The 25,109-nt window shown below is 49.4% G+C and overlaps 1 protein-coding gene across 2 annotated transcripts in view; it reads right to left on the bottom strand.

Annotated features, from left to right (window-relative positions):
* DEPTOR (DEP domain containing MTOR interacting protein) overlaps positions 1–25,109 on the bottom strand; it is a 173,754-nt gene that overhangs the window by 64,561 nt on the left and 84,084 nt on the right. For both annotated transcript variants that reach the window (XM_040354915.1, XM_040354916.1), the window contains exon 5: positions 18,823–19,001. In XM_040354915.1, the coding sequence (XP_040210849.1) occupies positions 18,823–19,001 (179 nt within the window). The remainder of the gene's footprint in view (positions 1–18,822; positions 19,002–25,109) is intronic.

The raw sequence follows: 25,109 nt of genomic DNA on the forward strand, positions 1-25,109 counted from the left end.
ACCGCCCGTTAATTTACGGGTAGCCCGTAAATTTCACCCCATTTTTGGGGTGCCTGTAAATGTCCGTTATGGGCAGAGGTTCCCGTAAAAAAAGATGGCTGCAGGCCGACAGCGCAACTGCGCATGCGCTGTTCTGATGCCTGCCGGGGTCTGGAGAACTTATACATGCTCGGCCGGGCGCATGCGCAGTGATGGAATGCCGGCGCCTGGCGCCATTTTTGAATGGCCGGCGCTCGTTCTCCACGGCGCCTCACCACAGCAGAGATCCGGGGAGGTCGATGATGCCTGTGCCTGGCTAGGATTCCAGAACCGAGCACTGCCTGACCATCCATCAAGGTCAGTCAGACCTCAGATGTGTATTGTGCTGACCTATACTGAGCAAAGTATGGAGGAGGAGGAGGGGGGAAGAGGAGGGAGGCTTCGGGCTTAACCTTGGCTGCTCCTCCCTTGCGGAACCCTGAACTGCTGGATAGGCCTTAAGTGAACATAGCAGCCAGCATGCCTCCTGGATAGGCCTCAGGCTTCAGGCCTAGCAACCAGGAGCTTCCCAACACACTCCCACCCAGGCTGCATCCTCGGGCAGGAAGAACCCTGATCACCTGACTCCTCCCCAAAAATTTGCCTATCCCAGCATACACAGCGGTTAAAGAAACTCCTGCTGATTGGCTGAGACAACCGAGCTACCCATTACCTGAATTTATGGTAATTCATCATTCTAATGCCAAAAGCAACAGTGCCACCTATTGACAGAAAAGAGAGACTACCCCAAACTCAGACTTTGGACAGAAATCAGTGGATCAACCTACCAATTAGCCAGGCTAGTTACCACCCAGCACAACTAGATTTATTAGCAGCCCTGTTTAGGACCAGGGTGCTACATTAGCTGCTTTCAATAATAAAGAACGGCCTTGGCTTACACTGGATCTGTAAGATCTGGGTTTCTTGTTTTCTCGTAATATGTTACCCATGAAGAGAAATCACAGCTTATGTTCAGTAAAGCCCTGATCAAACAAGACGTGAGCTCTTTGCAGGAGCCATGACAATTATGATTCTAGGAAAAACATATTTTCCACATTCTAGGAATCTAATCTGTGTGTACCTAAACAGCACTCATCCCTACTCTAGTTAATGAACAACAAATGTGTAATCTAATCAACTGCACTGCCTTAGCTAGTATTCAAACCTTCAGTTGTAGGAATTTAAAAAGAGCTACCATATTTATCGGCGTATACCGCACACTTTTTTGCCCTGAAAATCAGGGCAAAATCGTGGGTGCGCGATATACACCGATACCCGCTTCCCGCGCCAAGTTTGAACCACTGCGCCGGCATATACCGAGTGCGGTACACTCGGGTATAGTCGGGCAGGCTCGGCTCCTCTCGCGGTCACGTCCTGGACGTACAGGATGCACAGGACGTGACCGCGAGAGGAGCCGAGCCTGCCCGACTATACCCGAGTGTACTGCGCTGGGTATATGCCGGCGCAGTGGTTCAAACTCGGCGCAGGAAGCAGGGATTGAGCGGCGGAGGACACCACGATGGCCGCGGAAGGACGTCGGACCCGACGAGGAGGACACCACCGAAGCCGCAGACGGACCCGACGAGGCCGCCGCGCAAGACACCAAAACTAAGTACTAAAATGTTTTTTTTTTTTACAGGAATGCGGGATTTACGCTGGCCGCTAGGTGGCGTTTCCGCCGATTTCCGCGTCGAGTATGCAAATTAGCTAGATACGGCGATCCACGAACGTACGTCCGGCGCATTTTTTTTACGTTGTTTCCGTAAGGCTTTTTTCGGCGTATAGTTACCCCTGCTATATGAGGCGTACTCAATGTTAAGTATGGCCGTCGTTCCCGCGTCGAATTTTGAAAATTTTACGTAGTTTGCGTAAGTCATTCGCGAATAGGGCTTTGCATAGAATGACGTTCACGTCGTAAGCATTGGCTTGTTGCGGGTTAATTTCGAGCATGTGCACTGGGATACCCCCACGGACGGCGCATGTGCCGTTCAGAAAAAACGTCATTTACGTCGGGTCAAGTAAAATTAACATAAAACACGCCCACATCTTTAACATTTGAATTCTGCGCCCTTACGCCGGCAGAATTACGCTACGCCGCCGTAACTTTAGAGGCAAGTGCTTTGTGAATACAGCACTTGCCTCTCAAAGTTGCGGCAGCGTAGCATTATTACGATACGCTACGCGGGAATAAAAATACGATCCGCTACGTGGATCTGGCCCAGTCAGTGCAGAATTAAAAAAATAAAAATAATTTTGAATTACACACCCCCACTCCGCCGCTCTTACTAGCTTAGGGGGTGTATTTTGTTTCCATTATCTGTGCCCCTCTCTGATGATCATGCGCTGGTCGGAGCGGAGGGAATATTTCTTTAGTTTCGGGTGCATGCCCATTCAGCTTCGCTCGCATTTTCTGCCTTGGCTCAAGTCCCGGCCAGCCACCTGCCTATCTCCTTGCCTTCCCTGGTGGGGGGATCTTCCTCCGCTCTCCATCCAGTAGTATCCAGGGCCCGGAGAGTGAGACTTGACAGGCTGTGAGGCGGCGATGGGCAGAGAGTCGCCGATTGCCGCCATTACTAGTATAATTTTTTTTTCCCCCCCCGATTCATTTAAAAAAATTCTTACACCTTAGCCTAAGACCTCACAAAGCCTTTGCGGACCACCTGTCCATTTTCATCCGATCCGCCAGACGGATGGAGAATGGGGTTTCCATCCGTCTGAATTTAGCGGAGCAGATCGGATGTCAGCGGACATGTCACCGCTGATATGCGTCGCTCCATAGACCTGCATGAAGGGTCCGCCCGTGTAAAAAGGGGCCTAAACCTTTTTCTGAGACTTGTTGGTTTCAAGTTAAAATCAATTTTTTTGCTAGAAAATTACTTAGAAACCCCCAAACATTATATATATATATTTTAGCAGACCCTAGAGAATTAAATGGTGGTTGTTGCAATGTTTTATATCACTCTGTATTTGCGCAGTGATCTTTCAAATGCAATTTTTGGGGAGAAAAATACACTTTAATTATTAATAAATAATACTAAAAAAAAAAACTAAACAGTAAAAGGTAGACACTTTTTTTGTATAATATGAAAGATGATGTTACGCCGCGAGATTAGTGATCTTTATTCTAAGCAAAGAAATGTTGATTGCCATTTTGGCCAGAAACGTGCAGCTCTAATTCAAACTACAAGCTAACAGACAGGTACTCTTCTGCCGCGTACACATGATCGGTCAAAACGATGAGAACGATCTGATGGACCGTTTTCATCGGTCCAAACCGATCGTGTGTGGGCGCCATCGGTTATTTATCCATCGGTTAAAAAAAAGCAACCTCGTTTTAAATTTAACCGATGGATACCTAACCGATAGAAAAAAAAACGATCTTTTGTACGCACGTCCATCGGTTAAAAATCCACGCATGCTCAGAATCAAGTCGATGCATGCTTGGAAGCATTGAACTTCGTTTTTCTCAGCACGTCGTTGTGTTTTACGTCACCGCGTTCTGACACGATTGTTTTTTTAACCGATGGTGTGTAGGCACGACTGACCATCAGTCAGCTTCATCGGTTAAGTAATAAGGCCGAGCAGCGGCCTGTGTTTATGGGAGGAGCCCGGGGAGCCTATATAATCTCCTCGCCTCCCTCCGGGCTCCGTCGGCTTCCGGTCTCAGCACGAGACTTCCGGCGCACTTCGATTGCGTCATCCCTCGCAGCCGCCGCCGCCGCCGCATCCGCGCCATCCGCGCCATCCAATCCATCCAGCGACCTCCACAGACACCGGGGCGTCCCTCGGTTATCGTTCGACCGCCGCAAGGTAGGCTCTGCTCTCCCGGCTCCCGAGCCCCTTCCCACCGCGGGCTCACCATTCATTTCAGCCCCCACCGCACCAACGTATCCCACATACTGGCAGACCCCAGGCATTTCAACATGCCGGTACATACACCTTACCCGCTCCTTGCACTGTCTACTCACTGTCACAAACGCCCACGCACTTTCGTCACACCACACATGTCTACACTCCTTACTCTCAGTTTAAAACCCATAAATGTATATTCATAATGCTTACCACAGCAGATGTATTACCATAAGTATTTTTCTGCAGTGTTACTGCTTAACTCTAAAACTGATCACTGACAATGCAAACTGAAATATTCTTGTAGTCACAGATTCATTAAGCAACAGCAAAAACTGTGATTACAATGCCCAACCGCATCTTGTGCAGTCCGCCCCATACCTATCAATATTTTCCTTACCCTGCATACCGAACTGTAGTCCACTTGTTGTCACATGCCTCACATACGTGCACCGATCCGTTGGCACAGCTACAACTAGCTCCCCTTTGGTATTCATGTCATTAAACTGTTTTTTATTTATTTATTTATTTTTATTTTCTTGTTTGTTTATTTGTGTTTTGCCATTTTTCTTTTTCTTTCTCCTTTTCTTCCCCTGGTTTATTGTAAAAAAAAAAAAAAAAAAAAAAAAAAAAAAACTCTACCTTAGAAGACCAACTTGCAGCTTCTCCAGTTCACCGACCTCCCAGCCCCACGGCTTTCTCAGTCCCCAACACATGGTATACCGTGCACCACATTGGGAACACACGTATACCCAGCACTGCATCCCCTGCCATAGTACCCATTGCTGTACACCTTTCCGATGCTCGGTCACGCACAAGCACTCACGCCACTATTTTTCATGCGGTGCATCATCAGGCTTCTCCAGTCACCCCATCCTTGTTCCCTCCATTTTGCTTCACAGCAATTCCAGACACACCCCACTCGCCTCCAAATCATGCCTCACACAGCCTGCGCTCCCCACGCATCACACCCACACGCATACCAGCCGCGGCACCCCCGATCAGTAGCGACCTCACTCCCAGCTCATGCTCCACAGCTCCGCAGTCGCCAACAACATGACAACACATTGTTACGCCTCTCTCATGGGACGTTCCCTCACTTGCCCACCTGCAGTACGTCTTGGGGGTACACAAACACCTTCTCAGCTGCAGCTTCACCCCATTCCACATGTGGCCAAATCCGCCGTGGCCCCCCCCCCCTTTTCAGTACATGCTCCAGAGCCCGGTAGTCACCCACAACCACAGTGCACCGGTTCATGCCTCTGTCATGGGTCATTTCAGCTACTCGCCCTACCACAAACATGCCCCGGCAAGACCACACACATCCTCACACACATTCCGGACCCAAACAGGCCCCTCTCTTCTTAGCCCCATTTCAGCACATGCTCCAGAGTTTCGCATCTCTGCCATGGGAATTTCTGTCACTCATTTACTTGACACAAGTCCAGATCTCAACCCCTGCACGTTCCCGCTGGCAGGCTTGCCTCGAACGTTCCCCAACAGTGTCACCCTCATTTCGGCACATGCTCCAGAGCCCCCGCGTTGTCAGCCACACCCGCAACGCACCGCTTCAGGCCTCTGTCATGGGACATTTCGGCCACCAAGCCATCACCGCCTCACCCCCTTCGTCGGTCGCTTACAACATTCGAGCTTATCTAGCCCCCGTCCTTATGTATTATCATTTCTCCACAGGTCAGTCAAGCTCGCCAGCTTCCCCTGCACACCAGGTTCAGTAATTTTACAGGTAAAAAAAAAAAAAAAAAAAAAAAAGGTGGATCCCCCATCCCCGGCACGACACGGAAACAACCCGTTTTATCTCACCCCTGCAGGTTCCTGCTCGTCCCACCTCGACCTCCTAGACAAAACTCCGTACCCAGGGCACGATTTACCCTGAGTCATGTCTCAGGACGGCAGCGAAGACCTTTTTGCCCCTTCCTCACCGCCCCCCGCTTCAGAGAGCGGCAGCGCACGCTCCTTCAGGGGATGGACCATCCCCAAGTTAACAGCGGAGTTGAGGCGCAAGCATGTGCCCTTTCCGTCCACAGCCAGGAAGGCAGAACTTTTCAGGCTCCTGTTCCCACCTCCTGCTTCAAACAACTCCCCGCCAGCCTCACCCGGACCAAGCACCCAGCAAACTTCGCTACACTCCATATCCGCCGCCGTGTCCCAACTCCACAACATGGTCGCAACACTCTCCACCACAATTACAGACGTACAGGCGAGAATGATGCTTCTGGAGGCTCGCCCACCTACAGCTTCCCCCGATCCATCCACGCTCACCCCGTCTGCAGTGCAACCGCAAATACCTCCCCCGCTTACACCCACAGGCAAGTGCTCCGTAGTCCTCCCAGCCCACTTGGTTCCTGCCAACATCAGGAAGGACATCCTGGACGGCAAGGACATCAACCTAGCCTCCCTCCTCATCTCGGTACACGACCTAGCCGACAACAAGGCCTATGCCTGGGGAGACGTCTCAGTGGTCCTCAAGGCCAAAGACCCAAGGCTTAACCGTAAACTATCGGTCCCGGAATTTGCCTTGGCCTTTGGCATGCTCAGAGATGTCCTATGCTCCGTCTCCCCCAGTAGGAGGGAAGAGCTGGACCTTTATCTCCACACCATAGTGGATCTGGGCTACAAGTACGGAGGGTTTTCATTCTATGACTACCACCGCTCCTTCTCAGCCAAAGCAGCGGCCAGGCTGCTGCAGTTCCAGACAGCTACAGATTGGAGTCTCATGGACACCGAGCTGTTCTGCCGCCACTTTGCTGGCCTGCGCTCACCATTATGCGCTGTTTGCCAGTCCTCCACTCACACCGCCACCTGGTGCGCCAACACCACCACCAACACCACCTCCAACACTCGCCCGTTCGAACTCCCCTCGACCTCGAGGGCAGCTCCGGGCCTACCGGCCACCCAGCAGACGTCCCAGGCCGACAAGTTCGGGCGCCCAGTACAGACGCTAGGCGGCGCGGCCATCTGCAATAATTTTAACCATGGCTCCTGCAACTTCAGCCAATGCCGTCTGCTCCATGTCTGCCTTACGTGCCATAGAGCGCACCCCAGGACCCTATGCCTAGTCAAGCAACAAAAGAAGACCTGACTAGGCCGCATTAACATCCCCTGGCTGGAGCTCTACCTCACCTCCCACCCCACCCCCTCCCTCACCACCTTCCTCGTCCAAGGCTTCACAGAAGGGTTCCACACAGGCCTCATTTCACTACCCCACACAACGCACGAATGTAGAAACCTGCGCTCAGCCGCCACAGACGAGCAGGCCATAGACCAGCTCTTACAGACAGAGCTAGAGCGAGGCTTCATCATAGGCCCCTTCACCACACCCCCCTTCAGCACCTGGAGAGTCAGCCCTATTGGGCTTGTCAAGGGCAAGTTTTCAAATAAAACACGTTTAGTTTACGATCTGTCTGCGCCTCATTCTTCCCCCACCCCCAGCCTGAACTCCTTGATCCCCTCGGAGGAGTTCTCCCTAAAATACGCGTCTGTAGACATGGCAATCCAAGCCATAATTAAAACCGGCACGGGCACCTGGCTCTCCAAGGCCGACATCTCAGACGCCTTTAAACTCTTGCCTATCCACCCGTCCCTCTGGTGTTGGCATGGCATGAAATGGAGAGAGTCATACTACTTCGCCACCAAGCTGACGTTTGGCTCCAAGTCTAGTCCCTGGCTCTTCGACACCTTCGCACAGACTCTCACCTGGATTCTCGTGCACCAAGCCCATTGTCAACAAGTCATCCACTACTTGGATGACTTTTTGCTAATTGAACAACCCGACACGCCTCCAGGAGACCTCCAAAAGTTGAGACTCGTCTTCAAAAATCTCAACGTCCCCCTCGCAGAACACAAAGTAGAAGGCCCAGCACACTCCATTACCTTCCTCGGAGTTAATCTGGATACCACCTCCATGCAAGCCAGCCTCCCCCCCGACAAACTGACCCGCATCAGGGCAGTCCTCCATAGTTTCACCCAAACGCAGGGCTGCACCAGGAAGCAGCTGCAGTCCCTCCTGGGAATGCTAAACTTTGCAGTAAGGATCATCCCTCAGGGCCGATCCTTCGTGTCACGCCTTCTGGTCTTCCTTTCCCATGCACAGGACCCTGATCAGATTCTCAGGTTGGATACCGCAGCCTTAGCGGACCTCTCGATGTGGGAAGAATTTCTCACCAACTGGAACGGTATATCAATGTTTATACCGTCAGTGTCACCCCTTTCCCCACAAGTAGTGACCGACGCCGCAGCCTCCACAGGTTTTGCAGCTATTTTTGGCCACCACTGGTTCGCAGGACCGTGGCCGCCAGAAATACTAGCGGTCCCGGGCTTCACCCAGACGTCCTCCTTGTTCGAGTTGTACCCAATCGTAGCAGCCGCCCAACTCTGGGGCCACAGCTGGGCTGGACAAACTGTTACCTTCACCACCGACAACCAGGCCACAGCCGACATTATTAACAAGGGCAGGTCCAGGTCTCTTGTTATAATGTCCTTCCTACGTCGGCTAGTGCAACTGTCCTTGCTACACCAATTCAATGTGCATTGTACCTTCCTCCCCGGCAAGTGTAATCTCGCCGCAGACGCCTTGTCCCGCTTTAATTATGCCTCTTTTTTTCAGCAGAAACCCGCAGCCGATCCATCTTCAGCCCCTATCCCTCCTTGGTCTCAACTGACCCTGGACTGACACAGCACCTACAGTAAGCTACCCAGCTGATCAACCAGTCTCTCTCCCGCAATACCCTCAAAGCCTATCACACGGCTTGGGACACCTTTACCAACTTCTTGACGCGCCACTCCGCTAACACCACCCCGAGTGTCAAGCACGTATTGGCCTTCATCTCCTACTGTCACACTTGCCAGTCCCTTTCGTACAACACCATCCGTCTCTACCTGGCTGGCGTCCAGCACTTTCTGGCCTTACACGATCCGGCGAAGCCTTCGCTGTTTACGTCCCACGCAGTCAAAGCTGCCCTACACGCAGTCCGGAAGCAACAACCAGTTGTCAACGCCAAACGCCTGCCCATTACCAGCACCATATTTAGAGACCTGTCCGCCATCCTCGCCACATCCCCGTTCGGCCTCCTGCCTAGCTTGGTCATACAAGCGGCCATCTACCTAGCGTATTATGGTTTCCTCCGACCCAGCGAGTTTGCCTTCAACAGCCCTGCCGGCCAAGTCCTGCGCAGACGACACTTGCTCCGCCATCAAGACCGCTTCACGCTTCACCTCACTACCACCAAAACACAGCAATCAGGCCCCGGCTTAGACATCGCAATTTACAAGACAGGTAACGCCTGGTGCCCAGTATCCGTGTTGGACCGCCTACTCTTACTTTTGCCAGCCCAATCAGACTCCGCTCCTCTACTCCCTTTTCCGGACAAACCTCTGAACACCAGCCAGTTCATTAAACACGTGAGGATCCTCCTTCGGACTCTGCACCTCAATCCTACCCAGTATTCGGGCCACTCCTTTCGTATCGGAGCAGCCTCAACCGCCTCGCGACACGGGGTCCCCGACCATATCATTAAGAAGCTAGGCAGGTGGAAGTCTGCCTGCTTCGCTAGGTACATTCCTGACCCTCAGGCGGAGATGGCACAAGCCTTCGCCATACTTGCTCACTAATGTTCTGACTCAATAAAACTATAACCCTACCTGAATGTTTTGCCCCCTTATTCTGGCGTACCGTCCGTTAGGGCCAGCGCACACTTCAGGTCCATTGTATGTTGTGAGTCCTAGTCAGTCTGTGTCCATGTCCGTGTCGGCCGTAGGGCTCCGACCATAAGTAATAAGGCCGAGCAGCGGCCTGTGTTTATGGGAGGAGCCCGGGGAGCCTATATAATCTCCTCGCCTCCCTCCGGGCTCCGTCGGCTTCCGGTCTCAGCACGAGACTTCCGGCGCACTTCGCCCACCCCCCCATCCCATTTCACAGGAATTCCCAGGTTCATTCCTCTCCACAACATCTATCATTTAACAGGGTATGCCCCCTTATTCTGGCGTACCGTCCGTTAGGGCCAGCGCACACTTCAGGTCCATTGTATGTTGTGAGTCCTAGTCAGTCTGTGTCCATGTCCGTGTCGGCCGTAGGGCTCCGACCATAACCTATGAAAACAGTCCTTCAGACCATTCTCATCGGATGGACCGATCGTGTGTACGCGGCATTAGCTGTGCAGAGTATAGGCAGGGCCGCCATCAGGGGGGTACAGGCATTACACCTGTAAGGGGCCGGGTCAATTATTATTTTTTTTAGTTTGACCCCTCCTACCTTCAGAAACTCTAGCAACTCGCGGCAGGGGACCGAAACCCCCCCCCCCCTTTTTTTTGTCTGACTTTAGCAACTCGCGGCAGGGGAGAGAAGAGAAAACTTGACATGACTGTTTTGTTCGTCAGCACCAACCCCCTGTCCCATTTTTCTCGTGGCAGGAGAGAGAAGAGATGACAATTTTGTTACCACAAACCAGGATTTGACAAATTTGCTTGGAATCTAGGAGCCAGCTAAAAAATTTAGGAGCCAGAAAACGCGTCCCGTCCCAACGAGCTCGCGCGCAGAAGCGAACGCATATGTGAGTAGCGCCCGCATATGTAAACGGTATTCAAACCACACGTGAGGTATCGCCGCGATCGTTAGAGCGAGAGCAATAATTCTAGCCCTCCTCTAACTCAAAACATGCAACCTGTAGATTTTTTTAAACGTTGTCTATGGAGATTTTAAAGGGTAAAAGTTTGTCGGCATTCCACGAGCGGACGCAATTTTGAAGCGTTGGGTATCAATTTACTCAGCATAACATTATCTTTCACAATATTAAAAAAAAATTAGATAACTTTACTGTCCCAAAAAAGTGCGCTTGTAAGACCGGTGCTCAAATACGGCGTGACAGAACGTATTGCAACAATCGCCATTTTATTCTCTAGGGTGTTCTCTGCTCCAGGGGGGCCCTGCCCAGTGTTGCCAACCGTCCGTATTTTTACGGACAGTTCGTAAAACCAGGTACTTTTTTCCCCTGTTCGTAAATGTCTGTGGTTGCGGGAATGTGCCAGTAAAAATAGCCGAGATCGGTTCGGCTTAGAACTTCGCATGAAGATTGGAGGCAGGGAGTGATTGGAGGCAGGGGATGATGGTGGCTGCGGTGGCACCGCAGAGGGGGATGGAGGCAGGGGGCAATGGCGGCAGGGGAAGATTGGGGCAGGGGGAGATTGGAGGCAGGGGGGGTGATGGTGGCACCGCAGAGGGGGATGGTGCACCGCAGAGGATGGGGGATGGAGCCAGGGGTTGTTGGTGGCACCGCAGATGGGGATGGAGGCAGGGGACGATGGAGGCAGGGGTGATTGGAGGCAGGGGGAGATTGTGGCACCGCAGAGGGGGGTGAAGGCAGGGGGTTTTGGAGGCAGGGGGTGATGTGACTAAATAATTTGCCCTTATTATATCGAAAATGTTACCTTAATATCTACCTTAAATCACATTGCCATTTGCCTAGCGTACTTGTTTGTAGCCTAAATACTTTAATGTGCCCCTATAAATGTAATTTAGTAACTTTTGTGAAATGGCAGTAAAAACGTGGCTGTGCCAGTAAATTTCAATCTGGTAGGTTGGCAACACTGGCCCTGCCTAAAGCTGTGTAAGGGGCCCAAAATTTGGGATGGCTGCCCTGGTTTACAGTCATGAAACAGTATATCAATCCCTGCAATGCATGCATAAGGAAGGGAACAATCTCATGCAAAGAATAGGAAAGTCATCGGAGACTGCATGAAAAAAGTAAGCTTAGCACAAAAGAAAACAAATCAGGTTTTGCTACAAAGCAGACACGTCAGGTTTATGGAGGATGAGAAGGAAAGAATCCCTTCCAGGAGACGATCATTCTGTCTTTCCACGTCACACTTTTACAGCCGCGTCAGCCACGCCAGCACTTGGTATAAACCAGACACACATAATACGGAAGGACGTTGGCTCATAACCAGCCAATTGGTTTTGACGCAGCAAATATTTTCATAAACAGCTTTTATGTATCTGTTAGGGCTCGTTTAGATGTGCTCTGAAATTATAAACACCATGGACATCCATTAAACACACATATTTAGCTAGATTCAGAGAGAGATTTACGGCGGCGTATCAGTAGATACGCCGTCGCAACTCTGAATCTACGCCGTTGTAAATTTAAGCGTATTCTGGAAACCAGATACGCTTAAAGCGGTGTTTCAACCTAAAAAACAACTTTCTAGCATGTCATTCAGCATAGTAGCGCGAGCTACATTATGCCTTTATATTTTTTTTTTGGCGCCGTACTCACTGTTTAATCGCGTAGTAAAGTTTCAGACTCCCCGCGGGGAATGGGCGTTCCTATGCAGAGGGCTCGTGATTGACGGCCGGCTATGGCGCGTCACGCTTCACGAAAATAGCCGGAGTAGGTCACGGCTCTTCGCGGCGCTATACGGCGCCTGCGCACAGACATCGGAGCTGACTGCGCAGGCGCCGTGAAGAGCAAACACCTATTTCGGCTATTTCCGTGAAGCGTGACGCGCCATACCCGGCCGTCAATCACGAGCCCTCTGCATAGGAACGCCCATTCCCCTGAAACTTTACTACGCGATTAAACAGTGAGTACGGCGCCAAAAAAATATATAAAGGCATACTGTAGCTCACGCTACTATGCTGAATGACATGCTAGAAAAAAAAAAAAATTTTAGGGAGAACCCCCGATTTAAATTAAGCTAAGATACGAGCGGTGCAAGTCTCCTACGCCGTCGTATCTTAGGGTGCATATTTACGCTGGCCGCTAGGTGGCGCTTCCGTTGTTTTCCGCGTTGAATATGCAAATGAGCAAGATACGAGGATTCACGAACGTACGTGCGCCCGTCGCAATTAGTTACGCCGTTTACGTAAGACATACCCCGGCGTAAAGATAAAGCTGCTCCCTAGGTGGCGCAGCCCATGCAAGGTATGGACGTCGGAACAAGCGTATATTTTTACGTTGTTTGCGTAAGTCGTACGCGAATAGGGCTGTGCGTGTGTTCCATTCACGTCGTAGGCAGTGTTCGACGTATCTTAGGCATTCTATCCGACGCATACGCACTGGGATACGTCCACGGACGGCGCATGCGCCGTTCGTTCAAAACGTCATTTACGTGGGGTCATGCTTAATTTCCCTAAAACACGCCCACCTCTTCCTCATTCGAATTAGGCGCGCTTACGCCGGCACATTTACGCTACGCCGCCGTAACTTAGGACGCAAGTGCTTTGTGAATACAGCACTTGCCTCTCTAACTTGCGGCGGCGTAGCGTAAATACCATACGCTACGCCCGCACAAAGTTACGCTGCCCTACCTGAATCTGGCAAATTGTGTAATACTCGCTATTGATGCGTTTTTGATGCATTCGCATTACATTACACTTTCCAGGCACCTCATCTGTGTGCTGCAGCATCGTCCCGGTTAATATGTCTTTCTAACCGTCTCTCAAACATGCTGTAAAAAGCCATAGGGGCATTAGTGAGTTTGCAATGCAGCCCCATGCCAGTTTTACAGATGGTACCGGCTGGTCAAACTCTGCCCCCCCCCCCCATATTAAAAATGCAAAGCATCACAGCCATGGCATCTGTACAGCCCCATTCAGCTGTATTGCGACAGTTGGGATTGGGGGCCAGGAGGCAGTAAAATCGCAGCTTAGCCACCCATTTTACCACCCCCCAGCTGCCTGTTTGAAAGAGCGCATACAGTCAGTCGAAAGCTCCATGGCAGATCAATTACAGCGCACTGTGAAGCAAAATGCAAACCGGAACATGTGAACAACGCGGTCTACTGCAATGCGCAGAATTGCCGCGGAGCATTGACAAGCGTTAGTCGGGCTTCAATAACGCAGATGAAACACCTGGGTTTGGCGCTAGTGTAAACAGTCTTGAGCCGCCCATACATGGATTGAAATTTAGCCAGTTCAGCAGGGACCAATCGAATTTGGATCTATGTATGGGCACCCTGGTTGTACACAAATCGGTCTATCGATCGACTTGTGTACAACTAGCCTGTTGGGTTTCTCTCGAATAATTTGTGTCATTAGCTATAGCCGGCAACACTGATCATTGGCAAGGCTCCCCACCAGCAAAACACAATAGCGCTGTGGGAGGATTTCCCTCATTAAAGGGGTTGTAAAGGTTTCCTATGAATCCTATGCATTAAGGTGAAAAAACATTTGATGCTTAGTGGCCCCCCGGCTACTTACCTGAGCCATCGAAAGTCCCGCTGGATTTCGGGCCGGTCTTCTCGGCTCTTCATTGGATAGATTCATAGCAGCACAGCCATTGGCTTGCGCTGCTGTCAATCAAATCCAATGACTCGGGCGCCGGGGGTGGAGCCGAGTCCGGCATTCGTGTCTATAGACGCAAATGCAGGACTTGGGAGCGTGCCCGCAAGGTAATCCCCTTTGGGAAAGCACTTTCCAGGGGGGTTAGCTAATGCGGGGAGGAGCCGAGACAGCTGCCGAGGGACCCCAGAAGAGGAGGATCAGGGCAACTTTGTGCAAAAAAAGCTGCACAGCGAAGGTAAGTATAACATGTTTTTTTCTTGTGAAAAAAAGTATAACATGTTTGTTATTTTTTTTTATTTTTTTAACCCCTTCCATACAGGGCACTTATACACCTTCCCGCCCAGACCAATTTTTAGCTTTCAGCGCTGTTGCACTTTGAATGACAATTGCGCGATCATGCTACACTGTACCCAAACTACATTTGTATCATTTTGTTCCCACAAATAGCGCTTTCTTTTGGTGGTATTTGATCACCTCTGGGATATTTATTTTCTGCAAAAAAAATAAAAAAAATGGCCAAAAATTTAGAAAAAATAGTTTTTTTTGTTTCTGTTATAAAACATTGTAAATAAGTACGTTTTCTCCTTCACTGATGGGCACTGATGGTACTGCACTGACGGGCACTGAAAAGGCGGCACTGATGGGCACCAATGAGGTGGCACTGATGTGGTGGCATTGATGGGCACTAATATGTGGCACTGATGGGCGGCACGGATGGGCACTGATAGGCGGCATGGCTAGGTGGCACGGATGGGCACTGATAGGCGGCACGGATGGGCACTGATAGGCGGCACGGATGGGCACTGATAGGCGGCACGGATGGGCACTGATAGGCGGCACGGATGGGCACTGATAGGTGGCACGGATGGGCACTGATAGGTGGCACGGATGGGCACTAACGTATGTGTTATACTAATGGATGCCAATCAGTGCCAAACAATGCCTGCCAATCAGTGATGCCCATTGTGGGCACTGATTGGCATCCATTGCGGCACTGATTGGCATCCATTTTTTGTGTCCTTCTCATCCCTGGTGGTCTAGGGTGGCATACCTTTTTTTTTTTTTTTTAATCCCTGGTCCAGTGGGCATCATCGGGGGGGCTGTGCTGATAATCGATCAGCACAAACCCCCACCCTGTCACAGGAGCAGCCGATCGGCTCTCCTCTACTCGCGTCTGACAGACGCGAGTGAGGAAAAGCCGATTACCGGCTTTTCCTGTTTACATCGTGATCAGCCGTGATTGGACACGGCTGATCACGAGGTAAAGAGTCTCCGTGAGAGACTCTTTACCTTGATCAGTGTTGCGGGGTGTCAGGTGTCAGACCCCACAGCGGCTCAGAATCCTGAGGACGTCATATGACGTCCAGTCAGGATTCTACAACCACTTTGCCGACGTCAATTTGTCATTGGCGGGCGGCAAGTGGTTAAACATTCAAACCTCTAGTACCACTTTAACACTATGGGTTGATTTACTAAAGACAAATAGACTGACCTTTGAAAGTGAATTTGCTCCAGCGACTAGTAAATGAGGGAAGCTCTGCTGACTGCCATCATCCAATCATGCGCAAGCAAAAATGCTGTTTTTTCTTTTTATATCTTCCTTGCATGTGATTGGGTATTTTTTTCAAAGTGAAGCTTTCCTTCTTTACCAAGTCCTGGAGCAAACGCACTTGCAGAGAGCACAGACTTTTTGCCTTTAGTAAAACAAACCCATGCTAGGTTGATGGGGGAATCTAGCTATTTTCTTTTCTTTCCACCCATGATGGATGGAAAGAAAATTGCACAATGTATGGTCTGCCTAAAGGCCCGTACATACGATTGGATATTCCGTCAATTGTGTGATGGAAGGGTTTTGTCGGATAATCCGAGCGTCTGTATGCTCTATCGGACAATCGTTGTCGGAATTTCCGACAACAAATGTTGGCTGTGCATGCTCTCAAATTGTCCGACAACAAATGCGTTCCATCATCCGATTGTGTGTGTAAGTCAGTCGGATTAAAATCCAAAGTACAAACACGCATGCTCCAAACCAATGCTATCCATCAGACAACATTAGCAGAAGTTGCCCAAAGGGTGGTGCTAAAGAGCTGAAAAAAAAACGTAGTTTCGTGTATGTTGGCCAAAAAAGTTCTGCCGTCTGTATGCAGAACAAGTTCACGGCCAACGCCCTGCGGACAAAAAAATCCAAGGATTTGTCTGATATGTGACCGATGAAATCCGATCGTGTGTACGAGGCTTTAGACTCGCAAAATTGGGGCTTTGATGAGCTTTTGTTGGCTTCTAATGGGTTCTGCACCCCTTTACATTTCTATAGGGGTGGAAAAGCTGCTTGAAGCAAGTCAAATGCAGGTAAGAAAAGGGTCAACTGCACATCAAATGCACCCGTCAATGAATTCTGAATGATCTCAAAAGTGTCTCACACTGATTCCACTGACACAAAACTACACAGACCCTTTATTCAATAATTGCCCATTTTAGTCTAAGGCATAGACGTCGTTGATAGGGGGCTATTGAGGTTGGAGCCCCGAATGTGGGCTCAATAGTCCAGAGTGTCTAAGTGGGGGACAGAAGAGATGCAGCATGCTATTTAGCCCCAAGCTGCCAAGCGCGGGGACCAATCTGATCCAGAGCGCGGCTGAGTAACATAGCAGGTCCTGCCTTATGGAGCCTGCAGCGCCTATGATAGACAACCCACTGGTCCAATGCCGGGACCGCGGAAAGTCCATCATTGGCGCTTAGGATCCAGAAGGTGGGAATTACAATGCGGCCACCGCGCTACATCCACGCTCAGTCGTCATCCTACTCCTCGGTCCTCCTCCTTCCTCATCCTCCTCCTCGGTCCTCGTCCTCCTCCTAGCCGTCTGCCTGCTGTGATGATGGGCTGAGCTGCTGCAGGACCTGTGAAGACGTCCTGGTCAGGTAGGTCAGTGTCTGTAGGTCAGTGTATGTAGATCAGTGTATGTATGTCAGGTAGGTCACTGTATGTATGTCAAGTAGGTCAGTGTATGTAGGTCAGTGTATGTATGTCAGGTAGGTCAGTGTATGTAGGTCAGGTAGGTCAGTGTATGTAGATCAGTGTATGTATGTCAGGTAGGTCAGTGTATGTATGTCAGGTAGGTCAGTGTATGTAGGTCAGTTAGATAAGTGTATGTAGGTCAGTTAGATAAGTGTATGTATGTCAGGTACAGGGCCACCATCAGGAATTATGGGCCCCCTGGAGCAGAGAACCGGGGGGGGGGGGGGGGGAGTGCTGCCGTCTGAAATTGAGCAGCGGGGGGGGCTGCCGCGAATTGAGAAGCGGGGGGCGGCCCCTGTAGAAAAAAAATAAAAATAACGAGAAATATATATAAAAAAAGGGGGGTTGCCATCCGGGACCTCTGGGCCCTTCAATAAAAAAAAATTATTAAAAAATAAAATATATAAACAAAAATAAAAAAATAAACATTTATAAAAAATAAAAAAAAAGGGGGTTTGCCACATGGGGCCCTGGGGACCTCCTGAGCCCTTTAATAAAAATTTATATATATATATATATATATATATATATATATATATATATATATATATATATATATATAAATAAAAATAAATAAAACCCTAATGCCGCATACACACCATCACTTTATGTGATGAAAAAAAACGACATTTTCTGTGAAGTAAAAAATGACGTTTTTGAAACTTCAATTTTCAAAGACGAAGTTGCCTACACACCATCGTTTTCTCACAATGTTCCTGCAAGTGAGGTTACGTTCCACCACGTTTTACCATTGAAGCTCGCTTCATAAGTAGCTTCTGGGCATGCGCGGGTGAAAAAACGTCTTAGAAAACTAAGTTTTTTGCTACACACGGTCAATTTCTGTGAAGTAAAAAGTGCACTTTTGAAAAACGACACATAAAATTGAAGCATGCTTCAATTTTTTTTTGGTCGTTTTTTACAAGACATAAAACGACGTTTTCCCCCACACACAGTCAATTAAAGTGACGTTTTTAAAAACGTCATTTTTTTTCATCACATAAAGTGATGGTGTGTACGGGGCATAATACCCCTAAAAAAAAATTGGCCCTTTAATAAAAAATAAAATATATTAGAAAAAATATATTTTTTTTAATAAAAAATAAATCAAAAAAAGGGGGATTGGCATCCGGGCCCTGGGGGCCTTCGGACCTCTAAAAAAAAAAAAATTATCCCTTTAATAAAATAAAAATATATAAAAAAATATATATATTTTTTTTTTTATAAAGGGGACCTCTGGGCCCCTTACAGGTGTACTGCCTATGCCCCCTGATGGCTGATGGCGGCCCTGGTCAGGTAGGTCAGTGTATGTATGTCAGGTAGGTCAGTGTATGTATGTCAGGTATGTCACAATCCCACCGCCCAGCCAAAAAAAAAAAAAAAAAAGCCAGCGCCACATACATTCCCCCGGCCCCCCCGTGGTTGTCGGCCTTGGACTTCGGGCACAAGCCCCTGGTCTTTTTGCCACCTAGTAACGCCCCTGGTCTAAGGTACTAAACTGTTCTAATTTGAACCAACAAGAGTTTTGCAAAGCTCTCACCAGTGGCAATAGAGTGACCACAGACAGCCATTCGCAGCTTTGCAACCATTGAAGAGCCCAAGAACAAAGCATCGAAATGTACGTCCTATGCAAAATAACGCTTACCATGCTGTATTATGGCGTGTTCCAGAAGACGGCGACACAGCTGCTCCGCATCACCCCTATTCTTGGACTCTTGTTCTTGGATCAACCAAGTAACCATCTCCGTAGCCACAAAGGCACGCTCGTATTTCACTCCATCCTCTTCTCTGGCTTGTAGAAGAGAGTTGTCCGAGTTCATCACCCTGTCATAACAAACAGCAGCATGTTACATTCCTCATTGGTTCCGGCAAAGGCCAAACTATTGAATAAAACGTCTTATGTCTGTGAAACAACTTAGACCCCCACATCTAACAAAGCATAAAGGTTTATTACAGTTCATCTGTGTGTGGACGGGGCCTGTTTGCTGTGCACATGGGGGTATCCTCCTCATGTACGCAGTCACTAATACCCACCTCTGCCACCTCACTCTCAGTGACAGAATGAGGTCCCACTGGGAACTCAGCATGGACCTCATGCATGCATTTGATAACTTCTTCAGTTCTCCCATACCAGCAGCTAGGTCCATGGGGTCTCTGTACTGTGGGCTCGGTCCTCGGCTCGGTGCTGATTGCTTTTGGGGAACGAACCGCTAGGAAGGGAGCCAGGACCCCGATGTCCCTTGTTAGTACCAGAGGACTTGTCACCCCTGCCCATGGCCGTCTTTAAGGCAGGACAAAAGGGGAAGCTGCCCTGGGCCCTGTCATTGTTGTGGGGCCCAAAGAAGCTGCCTCATACTTGCCAACTTATCCTGGTTTGAATTCCCTTTGTCCCTTGAAGTTTTAGTCCTGTGCTGTGTCCCGATATCTCAGTGGGAAGTTCTGTTACTAATGCTGCCCAGCTCTGCCCTATTGTTGTGTACAGATGACTCACCTGCAGACCCTGGGCCAGATTCAGAAAGAATGGCTTAAGTTTAGGCGGACGTAGCGCATCTCATATACGCTACGCCGCCGTAACTTAGAGAGGCGAGTACCGTATTCTCAAAGAACTTGCGCCCTAAGTTACGGCGGCGTAGCGTAAATAGGCCGGCGTAAGCACGCGTAATTCAAATTATCAATGCAGTTGGCGTGTTGTATTACAATGAGCCGTGACCCCATGCAAATTAGGGGCCGAACGAACGGCGCATGCTCAGAATCACGTCGCAAATACTCCCTAAGATACGTCAGCTCAATGCTTTGTCGACGTGAACGTAACCTACGCCCATCCCCATTCACGTACGACTTACGTAAACGACGTAAAATACGATGCTGTTCCGACGTTTCCGACGTCCATACCTTAACATGACTTACACCTGCTTTATGAGGGGTAAAGTTACGCCGGTCGAACGCCTTACGTAAACAGCGTATATTAATACGCCGGGCGCAAGTACGTTCGTGAATTGGCGTATCTAGCTCATTTGCATATTCGACGCGGAAATACACGGAAGCGCCCCTAGCGGCCAGCGTAAATATGCACCCAAGATACGACGGCGTAGGAGACTTACGTCAGTCGTATCTTGGCCGAATTCAAGCGTAACTGATTCTAAGAATCAGGTGCTCATTCGGACATAGGATGGCGTTATCAGTAGATACGCCGTCGTAAGTCCTTTGTGAATCTGGCCCCCTGTGTTTACATGAAAATAACCAGCATTCATATGTAAATAGCGACATCATTCATATGTAAATAGTGGCGTCCGGTGGAATTGATATGTAAATAAAGGCGGCATTCATATGTATATCATACCCCCCTAAAGGTCATTTCCACCATCACCTATACTGAATGCTGCTGGATCCCTAAGAGTTTTCTGTCTATTGATGGGTCCGCTCACCTCCCCAGTCCTTGGTGTGCAGGCAGTGAGGAGATGATGTGCTGTAACCTCTAGCAACCAATCAGTGAGCAGTATTACTGTACAGTAATCTCTAGCAACCAATCGACAAGCAGAAATCATGTGCTGTAACCTCTAGCAACTAATCAGTGAGCCGTAAAGCGTGCTGTAACCTCTAGCAACCAGTCAGTAAGTGGTAATGATATGCTGTAACCTCTTGCAACCAATCGCAATCACTGCCTGATCCGATACAGTAAACACATTTTGGCCCAGATTCTGAAAGGGTTTTTTTGACGGCGCAACGCAATGTACGCCATCGTAAGTCCTAATCTGGGCCGTCGCATCAGTTACACATAGATATCCATTAGATACGACAGGCGTAAGGCTCTTACGCTGTCGGATCTTAAATGCAATTTTTTTTTCTCCGCTAGGTGTCGCCTCCATCGTTTTCCCCGTCGTGTATGCAAATTTGGCAAATACGCGAATTCCCGAACGTACGCACAGTCGACACAGTAAAGTTACGACGTTTACGTTATGTTTGCGATGCGTAAAGTTACGCCTGCTATATGAGGGGCAACCAATGTTAAGTATGGCGGTCGTTCCCGCGTCGAAATGTAAAAATTTACGTTGTTTGCGTAAGTCGTCCGTGAATGGGGCTGGACGCCATTTACGTTCACGTCGAAACCAATGACGTCCTTGCGACGTCATTTAGCGCAATGCACGTCGGGAAATTTTAGGGACGGCGCATGAGCAGTACGTTCGGCGCGGGAACGCGCCTAATTTAAATGCTCTACGCCCCCTACCCGGCTCATTTGAATTGCGCCTGGGGATTTACGCTACGCCGCCGCAACTTTACAGGCAAGTTCTTTGTGAATAAAGCACTTGCCTGTAAAACTTGCGGCGGCGTAACGTAAATGACATACGTTACGCCGCCGCAGTTTTACGCCCAGCTACGAGAATCTGGGCCTTTATGTCTAGATCAGGGGTCTCCAAACATTCTAAACAAAGGGCCGGTTTATTGTCCTTCATACTCTTGGAGGGCCGGACTTTGGCCGGCGGGAGTATAAATTTTCCTGGCATCATCGTTAGTGAACATCTGGTATCATAGGGAGGAATAGTGCCCCATTGCTGGTATCATAGGGAGGAATAGTGCCCCATTGCTGGTATCATAGGGAGGAATAGTGCCCCATTGCTGGTATCATAGGGAGGAATAGTGCCCCATTGCTGGTATCATAGGGAGGAATAGTGCCCCATTGCTGGTATCATAGGGAGGAATAGTGCCCCATTAGTGGTGTCAGTGGAAGAAATGGTGCTCCACTGTCGGTGTCAGATGGCAGAATAGTGTCTCGTATCAGTGGGAGGGATAGTGCCCCAAAGGCCGGATAAAGGCAAGCAAAGGGCCGCATCCGGCCCTCGGGCCGCAGTTTGGAGACCACTGGTCTAGATGCTATGTATTGTACGTCTCAGAGCAAGTGGAGGGCGAATTTGGGGGCCCGAAGAACTTTTTTGCCCAGGGTCCAATCAATATTAAAGACGGCCCTGCCCATGCCATTCTTAGCTGTCTGGCTGCTATTACATTCCCATCAGTTCATGGTTACCCGTAGCAACTATATACTTCCCGCCAGCTCCTTTGCTGAGATAATCTATTGTGGTGGCCTTCCGTTCTTACACCTCACCCTATACATGCTTTACTGGCCCTGCTCTTCTAATATGCCATGTACCTTTATTCACCCCTTTGAATAACTTCAGACCAGGCTGAAAACAGATGGAAAAACCTTGCTGGAACTTTTTCAGCAATACAGTCCAACAATGTGAGATCACAGTTTATCCCTAACCAATTAAGTCCAGACTACCCTGTGCATACCTTCCTCAAGGTGGAAGTTCATGCTTGGTAGAGTCCTGGTTAGGTTGTTCCCATCAGTGTGCTCCAGGATTGCTGGTGGTTACACCCTTTGGCTTGACCTCCCTGTTCTTCCCATGCAGGCGGCCAGCCCGTGAGCAGAGCCACCCCCCCTTTTATATCCACTTCCATACCAGGCACTTACGCACCTTCCCGCCCAAGCCAATTTTCAGCTTTCAGCACTGTCGCACTTTGAATGGAAATTGCGCGGTCGTGCGACGTGGCTCCCAAACAAAATTGGCGTCCTTTTTTCCCGGCACTTATGGGTGGCACTGATGGATACTTATGGGTGGCACAGATGGGCACTGATAGGTGGGCACTGGGCATGGATGGGCACTGTGGGGTGGCACTGATGGACACTGTGGGGTGGCACTGATGGACATTGTGGGGCGGCACTGATCTACACATGTTGCCAGTCAGTGCCCATTTGTGGGCACTGATTGGCATCTTTTTTTATTTTTTAAGCTTTTTTTTTTTTTTTTTTTTTAAGACTTTTTTCTTTTTTCAATGCTTTTTTTTTTTATTTGCCCTTCCCTGGTGGGAAGCGCGAACCCCCCTGTCAGGAGAGCCGCCGATCGGCTCTTCCTGTTTACATCGTGATCTGCCGTGATTGAACACGGCTGATCACATGGTAAAGAGTCTCCGCCAGAGGCTCTTTACCAAGATCGGAGATGCAGGGTGTCAGTCTGACATCACCGATCGCCGCGCGCGCGGCATGAAATCCTGCAGGACGTCCAGTCAGGATTTCAAAACCCTTTCCCGGACGTAAATCGGCCATAGGCCGGGCGGGAAGTGGATATACAGCACAGGGCGGAGAGCAGAGCCCAGAAAATGCCCAGGAAAGCGCAAAGAAAGATTTAACCCTTTCCCACTCACACTTGGCATGGATGGACTTCACTGAACCATGTAAAAGTTTGATTGTCCTCCCTCCCCTGCTGGTCTGTGCCAACAGTGGGCTACACATTCAGCACCATCTCTGCCAACCAGACCACAGTGATCCCTGCTTCTGTCCTCAGTCATCTATGGAGAGTTCTGTGCTTTGGCATGTACTGCACCTACATTGAATCGAACTGCACTGGGTCATAGGTGAACTGTGCCAGAGACCACCTCTTCCAAGTGGTCCCAGGCATGGTACGCTTAACCATTTCTGGACATAGTTTGGAACACTCACAACTGAACCAGACCAAGGGGGTGAGCCAAACCTAAAACTCAAATTACTAAAAGCCAAGGACCATCATGGCAGTCAACTAACATTTTCAGAAGGAAGTCAAGAACACAAACCCGTGGAGTGCTCCCAACCTAAAATGGGAAAGAATTACACCTGCATAAGAAGCTTCAAAACGGGAGTGGTCTTGGCCCCCTAGGCCACTTACTAGGTCCATCAGTCTATTCAGCATCAATGCCCAGTATGTGGTATATATATATAAAGAGTGTAAGGCCCATTAGGGCGATAAATCATTAGGAGGGCAAGTGAGGCATCACTCTACCACTGCCCCCTTGCCAGCGAATGAGATTCTGCAGTGTTTCAGGCATTAAGAGAGCAACGCCATAGAAACAGGTAAGTAATCTATTGATCTTGTTATCAAGTTGCCACCACTGACAGGACCACTGGTCTGACATGGGCCTAGGCAATGACAGGTCACCAGTCCAAGCAGGTGGCACGCACTGCAAGCACATCCAACGTCTCAATAAGTAGATTAAATAATGGCAGCACAGCTACGTGGAATGCACACCGATCCGCCATAACATTATGACCACTGAAAGATAAAGTGAATATTAACGGCACGCCTGCGCAAAGTAACGTATATATACAAGTTACTTTGAATTTCAGTCGCAAGCTCCGTGACCGTGCCCGCAGGACCCGTGGACTCCATGTCCACCGGTGTCCTGCGATCGGGGAACAGAGCTGCAGAACGGGTGGAAGCCAGTGTAAACAAGGCATCTCCCCGTTCTGTCTAGTGACAAGACACTGATCGTCTGCTCCCTTTCATCGGGAGCAGCGATCAGTGTCGTGTCACAGTAAGCCCCACATAGTTAGAATCACTCCCTAGGACACACTTAAAGCGGGGTTCCACACGCAATTTTTTTTTTTTAAGTCAGCAGCTACAAACACTTACCTGTCCTAGGCACCCGCAATGTCGGCCCCCCGAGGCCGATTCCTCGATCACGGCAGGTCCCGGCGCCGCCATCCTCACTAAGGGAAACAGGCAGCGGAGCCTTGCTGCTTCACTGCCCATTTCCTACTGCGCATGCTCGAGTCTCAAGGCGCTTTGTGAACAGGCGGCTGCTCTCTGGGATACACACAGTTCCCAGAAGGCAGCGCGCCTCATTGACCAAAGACAACGCGAGGATGAAGACCTGCTGCAGACTAGGAAGAGGCAGATTAGGAATATCTTCACAGGAACTAGAATTTCTGGTAAGTAAAAAAAATTTTTTTTTCAATTTTCGATTTTTTTTTTGCATTTTGGTGTAATTTATTTTTATTTTTAGGGTGGACCTCCACTTTGACCCCTTCCTAGCCCCCTAGTGGTAAACCCTTCTCTGCCATTTATACAGTAATCAGTGCATGTTTATATCACGGATCGCTGAATAAATGTGAATGGTCCCAAA

Source organism: Rana temporaria, chromosome 5 (genome assembly GCF_905171775.1).
Source record: "Rana temporaria chromosome 5, aRanTem1.1, whole genome shotgun sequence".
Taxonomy (NCBI): domain Eukaryota; kingdom Metazoa; phylum Chordata; class Amphibia; order Anura; family Ranidae; genus Rana; species Rana temporaria.